Source organism: Sus scrofa, chromosome X (assembly GCF_054392235.1).
Source record: "Sus scrofa isolate SSC_HxYL_T2T_F1_AM1 chromosome X, Sscrofa_HxYL_maternal_Yorkshire_Landrace_v2.0, whole genome shotgun sequence".
Taxonomy (NCBI): Eukaryota; Metazoa; Chordata; class Mammalia; order Artiodactyla; family Suidae; genus Sus; species Sus scrofa.
Genome location: NC_139401.1, coordinates 50,796,760 through 50,817,616, shown reverse-complemented (window position 1 = coordinate 50,817,616; position 20,857 = coordinate 50,796,760). Strand labels below are relative to the sequence as shown.

The 20,857-nt window shown below is 38.0% G+C and overlaps 1 protein-coding gene across 19 annotated transcripts in view; it reads left to right on the top strand.

The window, feature by feature from the left end:
• WNK3 (WNK lysine deficient protein kinase 3) overlaps nt 1–20,857 on the top strand; it is a 175,966-nt gene that overhangs the window by 75,174 nt on the left and 79,935 nt on the right. For all 19 annotated transcript variants that reach the window (XR_014835417.1, XR_014835416.1, XR_014835415.1 and 16 more), the window contains 3 exons: nt 1,273–1,567; nt 6,358–6,542; nt 6,640–6,789. Coding sequence is in view for 16 of the 19 variants with exons in the window: in XM_085007960.1 (XP_084864086.1) it covers nt 1,273–1,567; nt 6,358–6,542; nt 6,640–6,789 (630 nt within the window). In the remaining 3 variants the exon portion in view is untranslated. The remainder of the gene's footprint in view (nt 1–1,272; nt 1,568–6,357; nt 6,543–6,639; nt 6,790–20,857) is intronic.

Genomic DNA, 20,857 nt, shown 5'->3' with positions numbered 1-20,857 from the left:
TAACCCAGTGAGTGAGGCCAGGGATTGAACCTGCATCCTCATGGTTACTAGTCAGATTCATTTCCGCTGAGCCACAACAGAAACTCCTTTTGCCTTTATTCTTTCTCTCTTTGTGAATTTATGACTTAAAAACTCATAACTTTGGGAGGGAGTAAAATTAAATATATGGATTCCATCTAAAATTTTAATCATTTTTCAACTATGATGAAATTTCCCTGAGTCTGCAACCCTGAGTCATGCTTTATAAAGCAGATTGTAGAACTAAGAATGATATAATATACCATGGGAACTTCTCAAGTCTCTGCTACTCAGCCCTGTTCCTTTCAGGCACCAAGCCTTTAACTTCTCTCACTCTTCTAATGCCTAGTAAGATGTAGCATTTTGCTATGAGCATACTTCCTCTGCCTAAAGTATTGATTTTTAAACTTCATCTAACTCTCCCTCAATAGCCTGCAAGTTCCTCATTTCAGTTAAATCCAGGTCAGAGTTTACCTTCCTCTGTGACACTTTCTCTAATTCCGCCAGGGAAACTTGTGCTCCTTTAGGGCTTTTGCAGCAACTCACATCTACCTCTATCTCCTTTTAACTTAAGTTTGTATCCAACTTTTACCACCAACTTGTGTGTGCATAAGGACAAAGGTCAGCTTAGGCACCTATATGTCTCTGGAGCCCAGTACTGGGCACATTGTAGGCACTTAATGTTGCTGAATGAGGAAACCTCTTTAATCTTTCTCAAAACTTAATGGCAATCACAAATTACCTATAATAAGACTAGCTGTTTGTTTTTGTTTAAAACCAGAATTATTTTGGCAATGCTTGGTAGTAGTATTGTTTTTCTTCTTTTTGAAAAAAATTTTTTGGTCTTTTTAGGGCTGCACCCACGGCATACGGAGGTTCCCAGGCAAAGGGGTGAATCGGAGCTGTAGCCGCTGGGCTACACCACAGCCACAGCAACACCAGATCTGAGCTGCATCTGCAACCTACACTACAGCTCACGGCAATGCCAGATCCTTAACCCACTGAGTAAGGCCAGGGTTCAAACTTGTCTCCTCATGGAGTCTAGTCAGATTCCTTTCCAGTGAGCCACGGTTTTCCTTATGCTGACTAAAGGCTCTGGCATTTATGTACATCCGTAAGAAGGAATAAAAAAACAAGTTAACTTATTTAATAGTATTTGGAATTTTGGGGCAGAAAACAACTATGCTAGTAAAAAATAAAACTTAAAATCTTAAAAGTTAAAGATGCAGTTTGCTTATTATATTTTGTTTGTAGGTCAAGTCAGGATTCTTCCATGAAAGTGATTCCAAAGCTGTTGCCAAGTCCATTAGAGACCGGGTTACCATGATAAAGAAGATAAGGGAGAATAAGCCAGCTGGCTGTTTGGAAGAACGCAGGGATTCTCAGTGCAAATCTGTGGGGAATGTACTCCCTCAGCCCCAGAATACAACTTTGCCCCTTCCTCCTGCTCAGCACACTGGGGCTGAATGTGAAGAAACTGAAGTTGATCAACATGTGAGACAACAGCTTCTACAAAGAAAACTACAACAACACTCCTCCTCTGTTACAGGTAACAAAATTATAATCTATAAAAGGAAACGTGTAATTGTATTTCCTTTCCTTTCAATAGTACTTTTGTATGTTTTGAAGCATTTTTTTCTATCACTTCATTAAACCTTTCACAAAATCCCTGAAATAGATAAGACAGCTAGTTTCTTTATTTTTTTATTTTTTTTAAAAACTGTAACAAATTTAATTTGTTATATTATTACAAGTCTCTGAGATCAAGAGTTAAAAGCTTAAGAAATCTCAAAAATAACATTTTGTAAGAAAAAGAATAGAGTGGAAATCTCACAAATTAGTGTATTACATTACTAGCAGATAAATAAAATAGAGTTAAGCAAAGATGGCAACATAAATTCACACAAGAAGATTTCAAGGGAAAGTACATTAAATCAGAGTGTAGTTATAATTTGTGAGCCAATAAAATCTACAGTGAAATTAAAAGAACTCTGAACTGCTTTGGCAGATTAAAATGGATGCAAATTTTTTTTATTACTCAAATAAATTTATCACAACTGTAGTTATATAATGATCATAACAATCTGATTTCACAGGATTTCCAACCAACAGCCCAAGAACATACCCCCACCCACAAACTGTCTCCTCTGGAGACCATGGGTTTTTCAATGTCTGTGAGTCAGCATCGGTTCTGCAAAGAAGTTCAGTCTGTCCTTTTTTTCAGAATCCACATGTCATTGAAAGCATTGGATGTTGGTGTCCCATTGTATGTCTGACATCACTAAGCATGATAGTTTCTAGGTCCATTCATGTTGCTAAACATGCCGGTATTTCACTCCTTTTAAAGGCCGAGTCACATTCCATTGTGTATATGTACCACATCTTCTTGATCCACTCCTCTGTCGATGGACATTTAGGTTGTTTCCATGTCTTGGCTATTGCAAATAGTGCTGCAATGAACTGTCTTTGCGAGTCGTGGTTTTCTCTGGATAGATGCCCAGAAGTGGGATGGCTGGATCAAATGGTAGTTCTATTTTTAGTTTTCTGAGGAATCTCCATACTGCTTTCCACAGTGGTTGCACCAATGTACAATCCCACCAGCAGTGCACTAGGGTTCCTTTTTCTCCACACCCTCTCCAGCACTTATTGTTTGTAGACTTTTGGATGATGGCCATTCTGGCTGGTGTAAGGTGGAACCTCAGAGTGGTTTTGATTTGCATGTCTCTAATACTGAGTGATGTTGAACATCTTTTCATGTGTTTTTGGGCCGTCTGTATGTCTTCTTTGGAGAATTGTGTGTTTAGATCTTCTGGCCATTTTTTGATGGGTTTTTTTTTTTTTTTTTTTTTTTTTTTTGGTATGTAGCTGCAGAAGGTGTTTCTAAATTTTGGAGATGAATCCCTTGTCAGTGGATTCACTTGCAAAGATGTTCTCCCATTCTGTGGGTTGTCTTTTCGTTTTGTTTAGGGTTTCCTTTGCTGTGCAGAAACTTTTCAGTTTGAGTAGGTCCGATTTGTTTGTTTTTGTTTTTGTTGTCAATACTCTAAGAGGTGGACCTGAGAAGATGTTGCTGTCGTTTATGTCAGAGAGTGTTTGGCCTATGTTTTCCTCTAAGAGTTTTATGGTGTCTGGTCTTATATCTAGGTCTTTAGTCCATTTGGAGTTGATTTTTGTGGATGGTGTTAGGGAGTGTTCTAATTTCATTCTTTTCCATGTGGCTGTCCAGTTTTCCCAGCACCACTTATTGAACAGGCTGTCCTTTCTCCATTGTATCTTCTTGCCTCCTTTGTCACAGATGAGTTGGCTGTAGGTGCGTGGGTTGACTTCTGGGCTTTCTGTCCTGTTCCACGGATCTATATCTCTGTCTTTGTGTCAGTACAATGCGGTTTTGATGATTGTTGCTTTGTAGTAGAGTCTGAAGTCCGGGAGCCTGATTCCTCCAGCTGCATTTTCTGTTTCAGGATGTCTTTGGCTATTCTGGGTCTTTTGTGCTTCCACACAACCTTGAAACTATTTTGTTTGAGTTCTGTGAAGAATGTCTTGGTAATTGGATAGGGATTGCATTGAATCTGTAGATTGCCTTAGGTAGTATAGTCATGTTGATAATATTAACTCTCCCAATCCACGAGCATGGTGTGTCTTTCCATCTATTTGTATCATCTTTGACTTATTTCATCAGTGTCTTATAGTTTTCAGAGTTCAGGTCTTTTGTCTCTTTGGGTAGGTTTACTCCTAGGTATTTTATTCTTTTGGATGCAATGGTAAACAGGATTGCTTCCTTAATTTCTTTTTCTGCTCTTTCATTGTGAGTGTATAGAAATGCCGTCGATTTCTGGGTATTAATTTTGTATCCTGTGACTTTACCAAATTCATGGATGAGCTCTAACAGTTTTCTGGTAGAGTCTTTAGGATTCTCTAGGTATAGTATCATGTCTTCTGCAAATAGTGATAGTTTTACTTCATCCTTTCAAATTTGGATTCCTTTTATTTCTTTTACTTCTCTGATTGCCATGGCTAGGACTTCCAAAACTATGTGGAAGGGTAGTGGCGAGAGCGGACATCCTTGTCTTGTTCCTGATCTCAGCAGGAATGCTTTCTGCTTTTCACCATTGAGAATGATGTTCGTTGTGGGTTTGTCATATATGGCCTTCATCATGTTGAGGTAGGATCCCGCTATGCCCACTTTCTGAAGGGTTTTTAATCAGAAATGGGTGTTGGATTTTGTCAAAGGCTTTTTCTGTGTCTATGGAGAGGATCCTATGGTTTCTATTCTTCAGTTTGTTAATGTGGTATATCACACTGTTGGATTTGCGGATATTGAAGAACCCTTGCATCCCTGGGATAAATCCCACTTGATCCTGATGTACAATCCTTTTAATGTATTGTTGGATGCGGTTTGCTAGTATTTTGTTGAGGATTTTTGCATCGATGTTCATCAGTGAAATTGGCCTGTAGTTTTCTTTTGCTGTGGTATCTTTGTCTGGTTTTGGTATCAGGGTGATGGTGGCCTCATGGAATGAGTTTGGGAGTATCCCTTCCTCTGCAATTTTTTGAAATAGTTTCAGAAGGAGAGGTGTTAGCTCTTCTCTAAATGTTTGATGGAGTTTGGCCGTGAAGCCCTCTGGTCCTGGACTTTTGTTTGTTGGAAGTTTTTCAATCACAGTTTCAATTTCAGTTCTTGTGAGGGGTCCATTCATCTTTTCTATTTCATCTTGGTTTAGTCTTGGAAGATTGTACTTTTCTGAGGATTTGTCCATTTCCTCTAGGTTTTCCCTTTTATTGGCATATAGTTGCATAGAGTAGTCTCTTATGACCCTTTGTATTTCTGTGATATCTGTTGTTACTTCTCCTTTTTCATTTCTAATTTTATTGATTTGAGTCCTCTCTCTTTTTTGCTTGAGAAGTCTGGCTAGGGGTTTATCAATTTTTGATCTTTTCAACAAAAGCTCTGAGTGACAGGTGGGGCCAGATTTTCCCAAAACAGCCACCTCCAGAGAAAGGCACAGCTGCTGGATATTCCCGAGAGCTTTGCTTCCAATGTCTTTCCCTCACAACAAGCCAGTTCACCCCTGTTTTCTCAGGATGTCCTCCAAGAACTGCAGTCAGGTTTGGCCCACATTCCCATGGAGACTTTGCTTTGCCCTGGGACCTAGTGCCTGTGAAAGTCTGTGTTTGCCTTTTAAGAATGTTGTCTCCATTTTCCCCAGTCTTGTGGTGCTCCTGTACACAAGCCCCACTGGCCTTCCATGCCAGATGCTCCAGGGACTCTTTCTCCCTGTGCCGGATCCCCACACGTGAGAGTTTGATGTAGGGCTCAGAACTCTGACTCCTGTAGGTGAGTCTCTGTGAACCAGTTAGTTTCCAGTCTGTGGGGCTTCCCCCCCGGGAGGTGTGGGGTTGTTTATATCACGAAATCACCTCTCCTACCTCTTGATGTGTCGTCCTCTTTGTCTTCTGGAGTAGGGTGTCTTTTTTAAGGTTTCCAGTCCATTTGGGTACAGATTGCTCAGTCTTTTCTTGTGAATTTTGCTGTTTTTAGGAGAGAAGTTGAGCTTCAGTCCTTCTATTCTGCCGTCTTAATCCCGTCTCCTAGTTTCTTTATTTTAAAATTAAGAAACTGTTCTGTTAAGTGAACTGTCCAACGTACAAGTTGTATAAGGATTATAATATTTTTAAACCATTTTTAAGGATCTACAGTACATCCTTCAATAAGGAAAATGTGAAACTAAAGATAGAATTTATTCTTCAAGAAGTAATTTTCTAGACTTTAAGGCCTTTTTTAATTTTAGACTCAGGCATCAAATTAACACTGTTTTTCTGATTTTTCTGCTGTATACATTCTCTTCTCTGGTAGGACAAAATATTTTCATGGTAATACCAGTTATTCTATAAAGACAGTACAATTTCTATCCACCTCTAGGAGACTGAGAATAGAAATGCCACTTAGATTTTACTGAAATCCTAATGGCAAACATAGGTTAGTTATGGGTATGTATGAAATGGCCAGTAAATGTAGCTGACTTTTATGTGATTCTTTGTTTTGGGGTTTTCTTTTCCAAAGAAAATTTTAGTTATACTACAGTATTAACATGGAGAGTTTACATGATGGTTTTTTTTTATTTTTTATTATAATTGATTTACAGTGTTCTGTCAATTTCTGCTGCACAGCAACGTGCATGATGTTTTTTTATTAATTCTACAGTGTACATATTATATTTGAAGCTGTTTCAGATTGTCAGAGTTATAAAGAAAGAATTAAAGAAACATTTACCATTTCCTATACCATTTCGACCTTGTGTTTTGAGTTTTCCCTTCTACCTATTGCTTGTTTGGTCGTAGGTGACAATTTGTCCGAGTCAGGAGCTGGATACTCAGATACTTCAAGTCAGCCCAGTATAGCCTATTCCTCAGACCAGATGATGGGCTCTCAAATGGTTTCTAACATCCCACAGGCTGAAATAAATGTCCCAGGGAAAATTTATCCATCCCAGCAGCTAGTGGGACATTACCAGCAGATTTCAGGGGTAAGGTGAACTGTTTTATTTTCTAATATATAAACAGTATATTTAATGTAAATGGGAGAGTTTGTCTTTAATCTTTTTCTTTTTTCTTATTTAATAGTTGCAGAAGCAGCCAAAGCTGACTCAGCCCCAAATTTTGCCTTTGGTTCAAGATCAGTCCACTGTTTTGCCTGTACATGTCCTTGGACCTCCAATTGTCCCACAACCCCAGGTTTCACCAGTCACTGTACAGAAGATCTCACAGATAAAGGTAAGATACATTTTAGAGGCTCTGTGTTCAGTTAAACCTTTTTAACACTGGCTGGATTTTTCTGACAGGCAAAGGCTCTTTCATAAATTCATCATAGTTTATATAAACGTCACTGAAAGCTAAAAGTTATTTATACTTTCCTTTACTTAAGACATTGTTCTTGAGGATATGCCTAACATTGTGTAACTAACATCTTGAGACACTGCTTGTATAATTGGAAAAGAAACTGAGAACTCCGTATATGGATAAAACCATTTATTTAGGACTCAAATCCCTTTTTCTTGGTAATGATGCATTGTTTTTTGTATTGGACTTTTCCAGCCTGGTTTGAATGTGGAGGAATGTCTTTTGTAGTTACTTAGAAATAGTAATTTTTTAGCACTTTCATCTAAATTCTTTTTTATCATTCAGAAGTTTTATTGTATTATAGTTGATTTATAGTGTTTGGTAATTTGTTATACAACACAGTGATTCAGTTATATATATACACACATTCATTCTTTGTCAGATTATTTTCCCACATAGATTATCACAAAATGGACTTCCTGTCTTGCCTCAGATCAGAAACGAATCTGACTAGCATCCTTGAGGATGTGAGTTCAATCCCTGGCCTCATTCAGTGGGTTAAGGATCTGGCATTGCCATGAGCTGTGGTGTGGGTTGCAGATGCAGCTCGGATCTAGTGTTGCTATAGCTGTGGTGTAGGCTGGCAGCTGTAGCTCTGATTTGACTCCTAGGCTAGGAACTTCCATATGCCACAGATACAGCCCTAAAAAAGACCAAAAAAAAATAAAATAAAATAAAGATCATCACAAAATACTGGTTAGAGTTCCTTATGCTATACAGCAGGTCCCCATTGGCCAGTCATTCCATATACCATACTGCATATGTCAGTCCCAAACCCCCAGTCCATCCCTCTCCTCAATTTGTCCCCTTTGGTAACCATAAGTTTGTTTTCAAAGTCTGTGAGTCTGTTTCTGTTCTGCAAATAAGTTCATTTGTATCTTTTTTTTAGATTCCATATGTAAGTGAAATCAAATGATGTTTGTCTTTCACTGTCTGACTTATTTCACTTAGTATAATAATCTCTAGGTCCCTCCATGTTGCTGCAAATGGCATTGTTTCATTCTTTTTTATGATTTAGTAATACTCGATTGTATATATGTACCACAGCTTCTCTATCCATTCTTCTGTTGATGGCCATTTAGATTGCTTCCATGTCTTGGCTATTGTAAATAGTGCTGCAGTGAATGTTGGGGTACATGTATCTTTTTGAAATAGGGTTTTATCTGGATAGATGCCCAGGAGTGGGATTGCTGGATCACATGGTAGTTCTATTTTTAGTTTTTCGAGTAATCTCCAAACTGTTTTCCATAGATATTGTACCAATTTACATTCTAACCAGCAGTGTAAGAGGGTTTCCTTTTCTCCACACCCTCTCCAGCATTTACTGTTTTGTAGACTTTTTGATGATGGCCATTCTGGTTAGTATAAGGTGGTACCTCATAGCTGTTTTGATTTGCATTTCTCTAATAATTAGCGATGCAGAGTATCCTTTCATGTATTTTTTGGCTATCTGTATGTCTTTGGAGAAATGTCCATTTAGGTTTGTTTTTGATTGGGTCATTTTTGTTTGTTTGTTTTATTGAGCTGAATGAGTTGTTTGTATATTTTGGAGATTAAATCCTTGTCAGTCACTTGGTCTGCGAATATTTTCTTCCATTCTCTGGGTTGTCTTTTCATTTTGTTTATGGTTTCCTTTGCTGTGCAAAAACTTTTAATTTAGGTTGCATTTGTTTTATTTTTGTTTTTATTTTCATTACTCTAGGAGGTGGGTCTGAAAAGATAATTGCCATGATATATGTCAGAGAATGTTCTGCCTGTTTTCCTCTAAGAGTTTTATATTATCTGGCCTTATATTTATGTCTTTAATCCATTTTGAGTTTATTTTTGTGTATAGTGTTAGAGAGTGTTCTAATTTTTGCATGTAGCTGTCACCCTTTATTGAAGAGACTTTCTTTTCTCCATTGTATATTCTTGCCCACTTTGTCACATATTAGTTGACCATAGGTATGCGAGTTTATTTCTGGGATTTCTATCCTGTTCCATTTATATATGTTTCTGTTTTTGTACTAGTACCATGCTGTTTTGATGAATGTAGCTTTCTGGTATAGTCTAAAGTCAGGGAGCCTGATGCCTCCAGCTCCATTTTTTCTTTCTCAGTAATCTAAATTCTTGACTTTTTTGGTTCCTGTTTATTTTTGTAGGAGAAATAGTATTTTTGTCATTTAGACTTTCAAAGCTGACACTATTCATTTCTGACAATGCATAAACAGTCTTTGTGAGTTCATATATCAAGATTAAATCCTGTTTTTCTAGGTTATGGGCTATGGATACATGGTTGGGCTTTTCTTTCCCATCACCCCATTTTCTTTCCTTAACTCCACCATCCCCTGCATGTGCCTTCTCTCTTTGGAAAAGAGATGGTCTGAGCTCTTAGACATTCTCTGTATATGCTTTAGTCAGCACCTGGTGCATCTGTTGCTTTTAAAAGATTGGTATATAGTCAGTCATAGTTTATTGACAAACTTTTAATGACTACTATCTCTGGGATTATGAAATAAGATAAAATGTAATCCTTGCCCTCAGGGAGCTCACAGCTTTGTAGGGGAAAGAATATACCGACTTGACAAATGCCAGATACATTTAAAATCTGCTGGGGGTATATTTAATCTGATATGGTTGACAGTGCATGGTATTTAGCTAATGTTTGTAGGTGATATGGTACATGTTCACAATTGAGCTTATGTTGTGATTTGATTTGTCTCTTTTTTAAGATGACAATGCAAAATGTGTTGGATGAATGCTTAAATTAGGTTTAATCACGTAAATATACAGGTATGTATATTTTAAAATGTTTCCAAAATTTTATTTATTTATTTTATTTTTTATTTTATTTTATTTTTTTGTCTTTTTGCCATTTCTTGAGCTGCTCCCATGGCATATGGAGGTTCCCAGGCTAGGGGTCGAATTGGAGCTATAGCTGCTGGCCTACACCAGAACCACAGTGACGTGGGATCCAAGCCATGTCTGCAACCTACTCCACAGCTCATGGCAACGCTGGATCCTTAACCCACTGAGCAAGGGCAGGGATCGAACCTGCAACATCATGGTTCCTAGTCGGATTTGTTGAGCCAGATGGGAACTCATGTTTCCAAAAATTTTAAAAAAGTTTTAAAAATTTATGAATATGTTCCTTACCTATTTAAAATAAAGCCCATAAAGTTATAAAGAAGTCAGTGAAAAATCACCTGGTATCTCTCCAGCTAGAAATAACTTGTTTACCTTTGGGGAGAGAGAGTCTAGATTTGTCTTTTTTTCAATGTATGCATATATAACTTTGTTTATATGTACATATGTGTATCACGTACATACTACTTGGTAGCCTGCCTTTTTCACGTAATATATAGAAGCCACTTAAGCAAGCATTTTGACCAGTTGGCCTTTTTATGAACATGGTGGTTCAAGTTCTAGGAATTATTGCAGCTAGCCTATATGTATTCAGCCAAATCTCTTCTCTCTTCTTGAGAGAACATCTATGTTTCTTTTAGCTCTATTAAAATCCTTTTGAGCTTTCTCTTGGAACTTCCACTGTCTGGTGCATGATGGTGTCAGATTCAATTACTCTGAATTTCTGCCAGGGTTTGAATGAGTTATATGGCAAGTGCAATAAATGAGAAGCCATGAGAACTATATTGCTGGGACTGGTGTTACCCCCTAGGTGTATTCAATTTGCATTTACTTATGGTATTATGATTTTTATAGGACTAATTCTACACCTGGCACCTTTTTGATAATTTCCTGAAATTTTTACAATATAGCATTATTTTATCTATCATTCTGTCTGGGACAGTCCCATTAAAATGGGCATGGTATGTGAATTTATAATTTGAATTTTCCTTGCACCAGCACCAAGAACTGCAGCTGACCTTTGGAGCAGATGGACAAACTTCACCTGAACATTTGACTTTAGACTTGTCAGTTTCTGGAGTTCCACATTCTTTTTTGCAGTTTCTCTTTAGACACTACCTGCTTCACAAATGACTTCGCAGCATCCAGCAGTTGGTTTTCAACTTGAGCCAGCCCTGGAAATGAGAATCAGGAATTAACCAAATTACCAAATGCCAATCACACTTCTGGTTTCTTACCAGTTAATCACCCTCAAGCTTTGTTGAGTCACTCTTTTGCTCAATATGTGAGCAGTACACAGAATGCTGCTGGTATAGCTCAGCTCCTTTCTAATTCCTTTAGGGGGCAATCAGGGTCCCATCAACCTTCACAAAAGATACATTCAATATCCCACCCATACTCAGTGGTATATCAGGAGTCTAAAATTCCAGGTTCTTCAGTGCCACAAAGCCAGACTCTGCATTTGAAGAAGCCTTGTTTCCAAGCCTCTATTCAGCAGCAGCCACTAATTTTACAGCCTAAGATTATAGTATCACCACAGAAAAAATGTTTAGCAGGATTGTACTCTGTGAGCATCTGAAGCTTGTTACATTGGCAGCAGCCAAAGGGTAGTATTGAAAGTGTGGTTCAGACCCTGGAATGGCCATCTTTTTCTGTTCAACACACTTATTCAGGACCACCTGCAGAACTGCCATCCTTTCCATTGAAGGCTCCTTGAGTGGCTGCCCTTTGTGATACTTCTCTGGAAATAAGCTTCTTACCCATCATAGTCAACTTACCCAATGCTCCAGCACTGCTTATTTATTCACTACCAGTCCCAGAGCATACTCTTTATACTGTACAACCACTGGGATCACTGCCAACCTATTCTACACAGACTTCTTACCCAGTTCCACCTGTAGTACAGCCCTCTTATTTGGCCCTGGCCCAAGGGCAGCCTGTTTATACAGTGCAACCTTTGGTTCGGTCACCTTTTCCAGACTAGACAGCATGTATGATCCAAGCAGCTTATCCTGTGCAACCTGTGGAACAGCCTAATTACCAGGCACTTGAACATGTCCCTTATTCAGGTCAAGCTGCTTACACCATCCAAATAACTGAACAGGCAACCTTCATAACCCAAGAAACTATACACAGTATACCATCCTGATAGCAATCAAGTACATATTACAAACTCTGTAGATCAGGATTTATACTCAGTACCACCTTATGTAGCAACAAGTCTAACACAACCGCAAGGTGGTAATTCTTCAATGTTGGAACAAAAGACATATTTTACGGAGTTCCCATCGTGGCGCAGTGGTTAACGAATCCGACTAGGAACCATGAGGTTGCGGGTTCGATCCCTGCCCTTGCTCAGTGGGTTAACGATCCGGCGTTGCCGTGAGCTGTGGTGTAGGTTGCAGACATGGCTCGGATCCCGAGTTGCTGTGGCTCTGGCATAGGCTGGCAGCTACAGCTCCGATTAGACCCCTAGCCTGGGAACCTCCATATGCCGCGGGAGCGGCCCAAGAAATAGCAAAAAGACAAAAAAAAAAAAAAAAAAAAACCCCCCCAAAAAAAGAAAAAGACATATTTTACATCAACCTTAGATGCACAAACACATTATACTGAGCCTTTATTTAATTGTAGAATTTAGCAATTTCATTCTAAGCAGATGTCAGTTTGGGGTACCAGCAGCTAAAATCTTGGTTATTATATCTTGGAGGGCTGTGGAAGGACAATTTCATCACCCTGTACAAATGTCCTTCATTCAGAGGCCTTAAAGACCCATATCTAGCCCCCACTTCCCATCTACTTCTTTGCACAGCTTACCCAATCACATCTAACAACCAAGTCAGGTTTCTCACTTTTCAGCTTTCATTCAGCATCAGCAGATGACTCATTATCTCATCAGCAAGCACAGAAAAGCCATCAGTTGTCTACTCAAGAAGGACCCATAAATCAACAACAGTCTTTGTATAGCCAACACGCTGCTTTCCATCAGCAGGTACCTTATTCTCAGGCAACTAACCTCAGCCAATACCAGTATTCTAAAGGCCATTACAAACATGGTCCAGATTATACCTCCTTTGTGAGATCGGTTGCAACTAGTGGTAGTGGAACAACATGCAACACAGTCTTTAGAGCAGGCTCAGGTACTTCAGGCATTCAACAGCAGTCATACTTTTTGCCTGCGGAGAAACCTAGCATAGCACTAAGCCAGCATTCATTCAGCAGCAGTCTTCTGTCCAGCCATAGTGGCAGTAATAATAATAGCAGTTGCTTCTGGGCCATCAGAAACACAATCACAGCACCAGACCCTTATCAGAGTTCTGACATAGCCCTTATAAATTAGCTGTCTTCTCCTATTCATTACTGACACAGTATTCCAGTACAGGTTTCTACTGCCTTTCAGAGCATTTCTGTGTTAACGGACACAACAGCATTTGCAAGACCAAATAATTCTGAAGGTAAATCCTGCTGGGGGAAAAATGTGGATGATTGTGACTTTTCTGAAATGTTCGAGGGTCAGGGAGATAGTAGAACTATAGTAGAAATGGCTCTGGACTGGAAGTCACAATCCCTGTTCCTGTCTTTTTTCCTTATCACTCTGAGTGGCTTTGATTCAGGTCTTTTTGGTAGTTTCTTCATCTATAAAGTGAAGGGGTTAGACTGGATGATGCTAACAAAAACAATATTTGAGCACCTGCTTGGGATTTATTGGTGAATAAAAGACAATCCCTTTGTCATTGAGTTTTTTTTCTTTTTTTTTTCTTTTTTTGTTTTTTTGCCATTTCTTGGGCCGCTCCCGCGGCATATGGAGGGTCCCAGGCTAGGGGTCTAATCAAAGCTGTAGCCGCCAGCCTACGCCAGAGCCACAGCTATGCGGGACCCCGAGCTGCATCTGCAACCTACACCACAGCTCACGGCAACGCCAGATCCTTAACCCACTGAGCAAGGTCAGGGATCGAACCCACAACCTCATGGTTCCTAGTCAGATTCGTTAACCACTGCGCCACGACGGGAACTCCGAGTTTTCTTTTTCTTTTTCTTTTTTTTTAATTAACGTATAGTTGATTTATAGTGTTTCTTCAATTTCTGTTGTACAGCAAAATGACCCAGTCACACACAGTTCCCTGTACTGTTCAGTATGGCCCCATTGCCCATCCATTCCAAATATAACAGTTTGCTTTCAAAACCCGCAAGTTTTTATTCTCTTTAAAAATTTTACTGAAGTATAGTTGATTTACTATGTTGTTTTATGTCATTGAGTTTTTTTTGCCTAATGGGAGAATGTCAATGACTATAATAAAAAGTATTACATAATACAGTATAGGGAGATTGGGAGAAATAGGGATTAGGGTAAGGAAGAAGGTAAGATAAGGTGATGATCAGGGTAGGCCTCATAGAGAATGTTAACACACTTCAAGGAGGTGAGGGAGTTTGTCATGCACATTTTGGGCAGAGGGAACAACCAGTGCAAAGGTGTTGAGGGAGGAGTGGGTCTGGCATGTTGGAAGACCAGCAAGGAGGCCTATTAGTTAGGAGCCTAAGGTTATCTTATTGTTCTACATTTATAATAAAGCATTTGCCTTTATGAGATGATAATAATGAATACTCTTGAGTGATTTCTAGGTGCCAAATACTGTTCTAATGGCTTTATGTGTACTGTACTCACAACAACTCTATGAATAGTAGCTGTCATTACCCCCATTTTACGGATGAGGAAACTGAGGTTCAGAGGGGTTAAGTAACTTTCCCAGTGTCATATGGGAGGATTTGAACCCAGACTACATTGTTGCAGAGGCCATGCCCTTAGTCATTAAACCATCCATCCTCTTTGTAAAATAGCTATTCTCCTTGCCAGAAAATTTGAGAAAAAGAGCATGGTGACTTCAGTGAGATTTAGTTAACTTGGGATTAGCTGGATTAATTAAAGGAAGGAATTGAGAATCCAGTTTATTCTTTTTTTTCTTCTGCTTAGGTATCTGTAAAGACTCTGAATGTATTGAGTTTGGCTAATAAAATACTTTGAGGTCCTTAGATAATAGGTGTGCTATATGTACTGTAAGAGTTTTCCAGTGATGATACTGCTATTCCAAACAGCTATTATCTCAAATATTGTGTGTTTTATAAAATTCTCTCTTCCTCAAGAGCATAAATTATAATGAATTCTGATGTGTGCCTGCTGATTCCTAACAGAAATGACCAAGAATTTTTTTGTTTGTTTATAATGATTTTTATTTTTTCCATTATGGCTGGTTTACAGTGTTCTGTAAAATTTCTTCTGTATAGCAAGGTGACCCAGTTACACATACATGTATACATTCTTTTTTCTCTCATTATCATGTTCCATCATAAGTGACTAGACACAGTTCCCAGTGCTACACAACAGGATCTCATTGCTTATCCATTCCAAAGGCAATAGTTTGCATCTATTAACCCCAGATTCCCAATCCATCCCACTCCCTCCTCCTCCCCCTTGGCAACCACAAGTCTGTTCTCCATGTCCATGATTTTCTTTTCCTTGGAAAGGTTCATTTGTGCCATATATTAGATTCCAGATATAAGTGATATCCTATGGTATTTGTCTTTCTCTTTCTGACTTACTTCACTTACTATGAGTCTCTAGTTCCATCCATGTTGCTGCAAATAGCATTATTTTTTCCTTTTTATTCCATTGTGTATATATACCACATCTTCTTAATCCATTCATCTGTCAATGGACATTGAGGTTGTTTCCATGTCTTGGCTATTGTGAATAGTGCTGCAATGAACATGCAGGTGCATGTGTCTTTTTTAAGGAAAGTTGACCAGATATATGCCTAAGAGTGGGATTGCTGGGTCATATGGTAGTTCTATCTGTAGTTTTCTAAGATACCTCCATACTGTTTTCCGTAGTAATTGTACCAATTTACATTCCCACCAACAGTGGAGGAGGGTTCCCTTTTCTCCACACCCTCTCTAGCATTTGTTATTTGTGGACTTAGGTGGTACCTCATAGTAGTTTTGAGTTGCATTTCTCTAATAATCAGTGATGTTGAGAATTTTTTCATGTGCTTGTTGGACATCTGTATATCCTCTTTGTAGAAATGTCCCCTTGTCTGTTGCATCGTTTGAAACTATTCTCTCCCATTACGTAAGTTGTCTTTTAATAAAGATCTTTGCAGTCGAATTTTCTTCAGACAGAGCATCCTATTCCAGGATTTATTTCTTTAGAATAAATTTTTTCACAAAATATTTCAGATTGGAATGTTCATTTCTGTGGGCATGTGTTGTGTACATTCCTTTTCTAATTAAAAATCCCCCCCCAGCATTTTAAGAAAAATTTCAAAGATACAGAAAATTTGAAAAAAAATAAGTAAACACCCACTACCTATCAACTAGATTCTAGTTAACTCTAGTTAAGTGTTAACTTTTGCTCTATTTGCTCTGTCATATATCTCTCCATCCCTTTACCCATTTATCAGTCCATCTTATTTTTCTGGTAACATTTCAAAATTAAAATTGCCAACATTAGCATACTTCATCCATGAACACTTCAACATGCTTATCATTGACTAGAGCTCAGTATTCATTTATATTTTTTTAGTTTAAATGTATATTCAGTAAAATGCACAGATCATAATTCAGTGAGTTTTGATAAATGCTTACACTTGTATAATCCAATCCATTATCAAAATATAAAACAAGTGTTGTTGGCAAATATTTTCTGTTGCGGTCTAGATAGTAAGTCTTTTTTTTTTTTTTTTTTTTTTGGCTGCACTTGTGGAATGTGGAAATTCTCGGGGCCAGAGATCGAACCTGTGCCACAGCTTCAGCAAGGCTGGATACTTAACCCACTGAGCAACAAGGGAACTTCATAGATAGGAACTCTTAGGTTTTGTGGGCTATGTAGTCTCTGTTGCATCTATTCAACCCTGCTATTGTATGCATGAAAATAGCCATAAAATACATAAAATATTTGGCATGGCTGTGTTCCAGTATAATTTTATTCACAAAAACAGGTGGTGCACCAGATTTGGCCTGCAGGCTGTAGCTTGCCCACATGATAAAGAATACTGCCATTTCTTCAGAAAGTTCCTTCATGCCCCTTCCCAGTCAGTGCCTGGCCACATCACACCAGAGTTGACCACTGTTGTTGTTTTGTTTTGTTTTGTTTACCATAGATAAATTTAGCCTATTCTAGACCTTCATATGATATCACACAGTATGCAGTCTTGTAAGTCTTGTGAAAGAGTTCTCTCATTCAGCATGTTTTTGAGATCCATCTTGTTGTGTGTATCAGTAGTTTTTTTTTTTTTTTTGGCTGTTATGAATAAAGCTGCTGTGAATATTTTTGTATAATTTTTTTGTTAACATATGTTTTAATTTCTCCTGGATAATACCTAGGTGTAGAATTTGCTAAATCATAGCATAGGTGTTTAACTTTTTTTTTTTTTTTTGTCTTTTTTTCTCTAGAGCTGCTCCCTCGGCATATGGAGGTTCCTAGGCTAGGGGTCTAATTGGAGCTGAAGCCGCTGGCCTACACCAGAGCCACAGCAATGCGGGATCTGAGCCGCGTCTGCAACCTACACCACAGCTCATGGCAACGCCAGATCCTTAACCCACTGAGCAAGGCCAGGGATTGAACCCGCAACCTCATGGTTCCTAGTCGGATTCATTAACCACTGAGCCATGACGGGAACTCTAATAGGTGTTTAACTTTTAAAGAAATGGCCAGTTTTCCAAATTGGCTGCACCACCTTACGCTGATACCAGCAATACATCAGTTTCACACCTTCACTAACATTAATTTTAGTTATTCTGGTGGGTGTGTGGTGGTATCTTATTGTGGGTTTAATTTTCATTTCCCCAATGACTGACGTTGAACACCTTTTTTGTATATATAGTGGTCTTTATATATCTTTCTTTGTAAAGTATCTCGTCTTTTTCTCATTATATTTTACTTGTTGTTTGCCTTGTTATTGACTTCTAGGAGTTCTTATATATTCTGGATGATACTAATCCTCTGTCAAATACATGTTTTGCAAATATATTCTTCATTCTGGAATTCATTTTTGTAATCATCTCATTTGATGAGACAGAGTGATTAATCTTGATGAAGTCTAATTCATCAAAATTTTCTATTTTGGTTATTGCTTTCTTTGGCCTCAGAAACCTTTGTTTGTTTACACTCAGGTTGCAAAGATGTTCTTGTTTTATGGCTTTATGTTTTGTGCATAGATATGTGGTTCGTTTTAAATTAATTTTTATGAATAATATGAAGTAGGGGATCAAAAGTCCCCCCTCTGCCCTATGTGAATTTTCCATTGTTTGAACTCCATTTGTTGAAAAGATTTCCTTTTCCCACTGGATTGTTTTGGCACCTTTGTCAAAAGTAAAATAGTCATATAAATGTGAGTCTGTTTCTGGGCTGTGTATCCTATTGCATTGGTCTACTTGTCTGTCTGTAAACCAGTACTACACTGTCTTGATTATTGTAGCTTTAATAGTATGTCTTGAGTTTGGGTAATACAAGTCTTTCTATTTTTGCTTTTTAAAGATTTCTTTGGATATTCTAGGTCCTTTGTATTTCCATATAAATCTTAGAATCAGACTGACAATTTTTGAGAAAAAATATCTGGTGGAATTTTAATATGAATTGTGTCAAATCTATGGATCAGTTTGTGGAGAAATGATATCATAACAATATTGAATCTTCCAACCCAAGAACGTGGTATATCTCTTCATTTATTTGCATCCTAATTTCTTAGCAATGCTTTGTAGTATAGAGGTTTTGGCACATCTTTTTGTGTGTGTGAGTGTAGGAACATATCTTTCTGTAAACTAATTCTTGAATTTTTAAAAAAAAAATTTTCCTGCCACATACGTGGCATATGGAATTTTCCAGGCCAGGGATTGAATCTGAGCCATAGCTGCAACAATGACGGATCCTTTAGCCCACTGCACCTGGCCAGGGATTGAACCTGTGCATCCACAGTGATCCAAGCCACTGCAGTTGGATTCTTAATCCACTGTACTACAGTGGGTACTCTTTTGTGTTTTGACAATACTATAAATGGAATTGCTTTTTAAATTATATTTTTTCAATTGTGTGCTGTTTGTATATAAATAAATTTTTTATGTGTGTGTTATCCTTGTATTCAGTCACTTTAGTAGTAAGTTTAATTTATTCTTGTTATTTTGCTCATTCCTTAGGATTTTCAATATAAATAAAATCATGTAATCTGTAAAAAGAGACCGCTTTACTTTTTCCTTTCCAATCTTTATGATTTTTATTTCTGTTTTCACCTTATTTTACTGGCTACAACCTCCAGTACAATGTTAAATAGTACGGAAAATACTGGATGTTTTGCCTTATTCCTGATATCAAGAAGGAAGTGCTCAATACGTCATAATTGAATGTGCTGTTAGCTGTAGGATTTTTCTAGAATCACTTTATCAGATGAGGAATATTTCCCTTTATTCCTAATTTGCTAAGAATATTTTGAGTGAAAGTTAAATTTTGTCAGATGCTTTTTCTGCGTTTATTGAAATGGACATATGATGACATGACTGATATGGTTAAGTTTACATTTATCATTTTACTATTTTTACTCTTTGCTCCTCTGTTTTTTGTTCTTGTTTTTGGCTATAGTTACAGCATGTGGACGTTCCCAGGCCAGGGATTGAATGAGGGCCACAGCAGCAACCCAAGCCACTGGAGTGACACTGGATCTTTAACCCGCTGGATCCTTAACCCGCTGTGTTACAAGGGAATTCTGGCTCCTCTATTTTTTATTCCTTTTGAACAACCTTCTTTTGGGTAAAAATATCTTTTGAAAGAATCTAATTTCAATTTTTTTCTGTCGTTTTTTAAGCTATATATCCTTTCTATGTTTTAACAATTTCTATTCAATTTACCTAGGCAATTTTTAAATTCAGTTATAAATCATACACCATAAAATTCCTTCTTTTAAAGTGTACAATTCAGTGGTTTTTAGTGTATTCATAAAGTTGTTCAACCATGACCACTAATTCCAGAACATTTTTATCACCTTTTGAAGAAACTCCATATCTATTTATCAGTCATTCTTCATTCTTGACCCCTAGCTCCCCCAGCCCCTGCCATTAACTTATCTATTTTCTTTTTCTGCCTGTTCTAGACATTTCATATAAATGGAATCATACAATATGTGGCCTTTTGTGTCTGTCTTCTTTTGTTTATGATAATGCTTTAAGTTTCATTCATGTTGAAGCATGTATCAGTACTTCATTCCTTCTTATTGCCAAATAATTTACATTGTATAGATATATTACATTTTGTTTACCCATTCATCAGTTGGGGGACATTTGGATTTTTTCTCCTTCTTCATTATTATGAGTAATGCCTCGATGAACATTTGTGTACAGTTTTTTTATTTTTATTTTTTCCATTGTAGTTGATTTACAATGTTCTGTCATTTTCTGCTGTATAGCAAAGTGACCTAGTCATACATATATGTTTTTTTCTCACATTATCTTCCATCATGTTCTATTACAAGTCATTAGATATAGTTCCCTATGCTGTTCAGCAGGATCTCATTGCTTATACACTCCAAATGCAGTATTTTATATCTACTGACCCCAAACTCCCAATCCATACTCTCTCTCTCCCCCTTCCCCTTGGCAGCCACAAGGCTGTTCTCCACATTTATGAGTTTGTTTCTTTTCTGGAGATAGATTCATTTGTGTGCAGATTTTTGTGTGAGCACTTATTTCCCTGGAGTGAAACTGCTGGGTTGTATGGTAACTCTTTAACTTTTTAAGGAATTGCCAAATTTTCCGAAGCAGCTGCACTTCTTTATATTCCCTCCAGTAAGGTATAAGGTTTCCAGTTTCTCCACATCCTTACCAACACTTGTATTTTTTTTTTTCTTTTTTGCCTTTTTTAGGGCCCTACTTTGGCATATGGAGTTCCCAGGCTAGGGGTCAAATCGGAATCAGGGCTACAACTGCTAGCCTAGGCCACAGCCACAGCAGCAAGGGATCCCAGCCTTGTCTGTGACCTACACCACAGCTCAAGGCAATGCCCGGATCCCCAACCCACTGAACGAGGCCAGGGATGCCTGCATTCTCAACCTGCATTCTCATG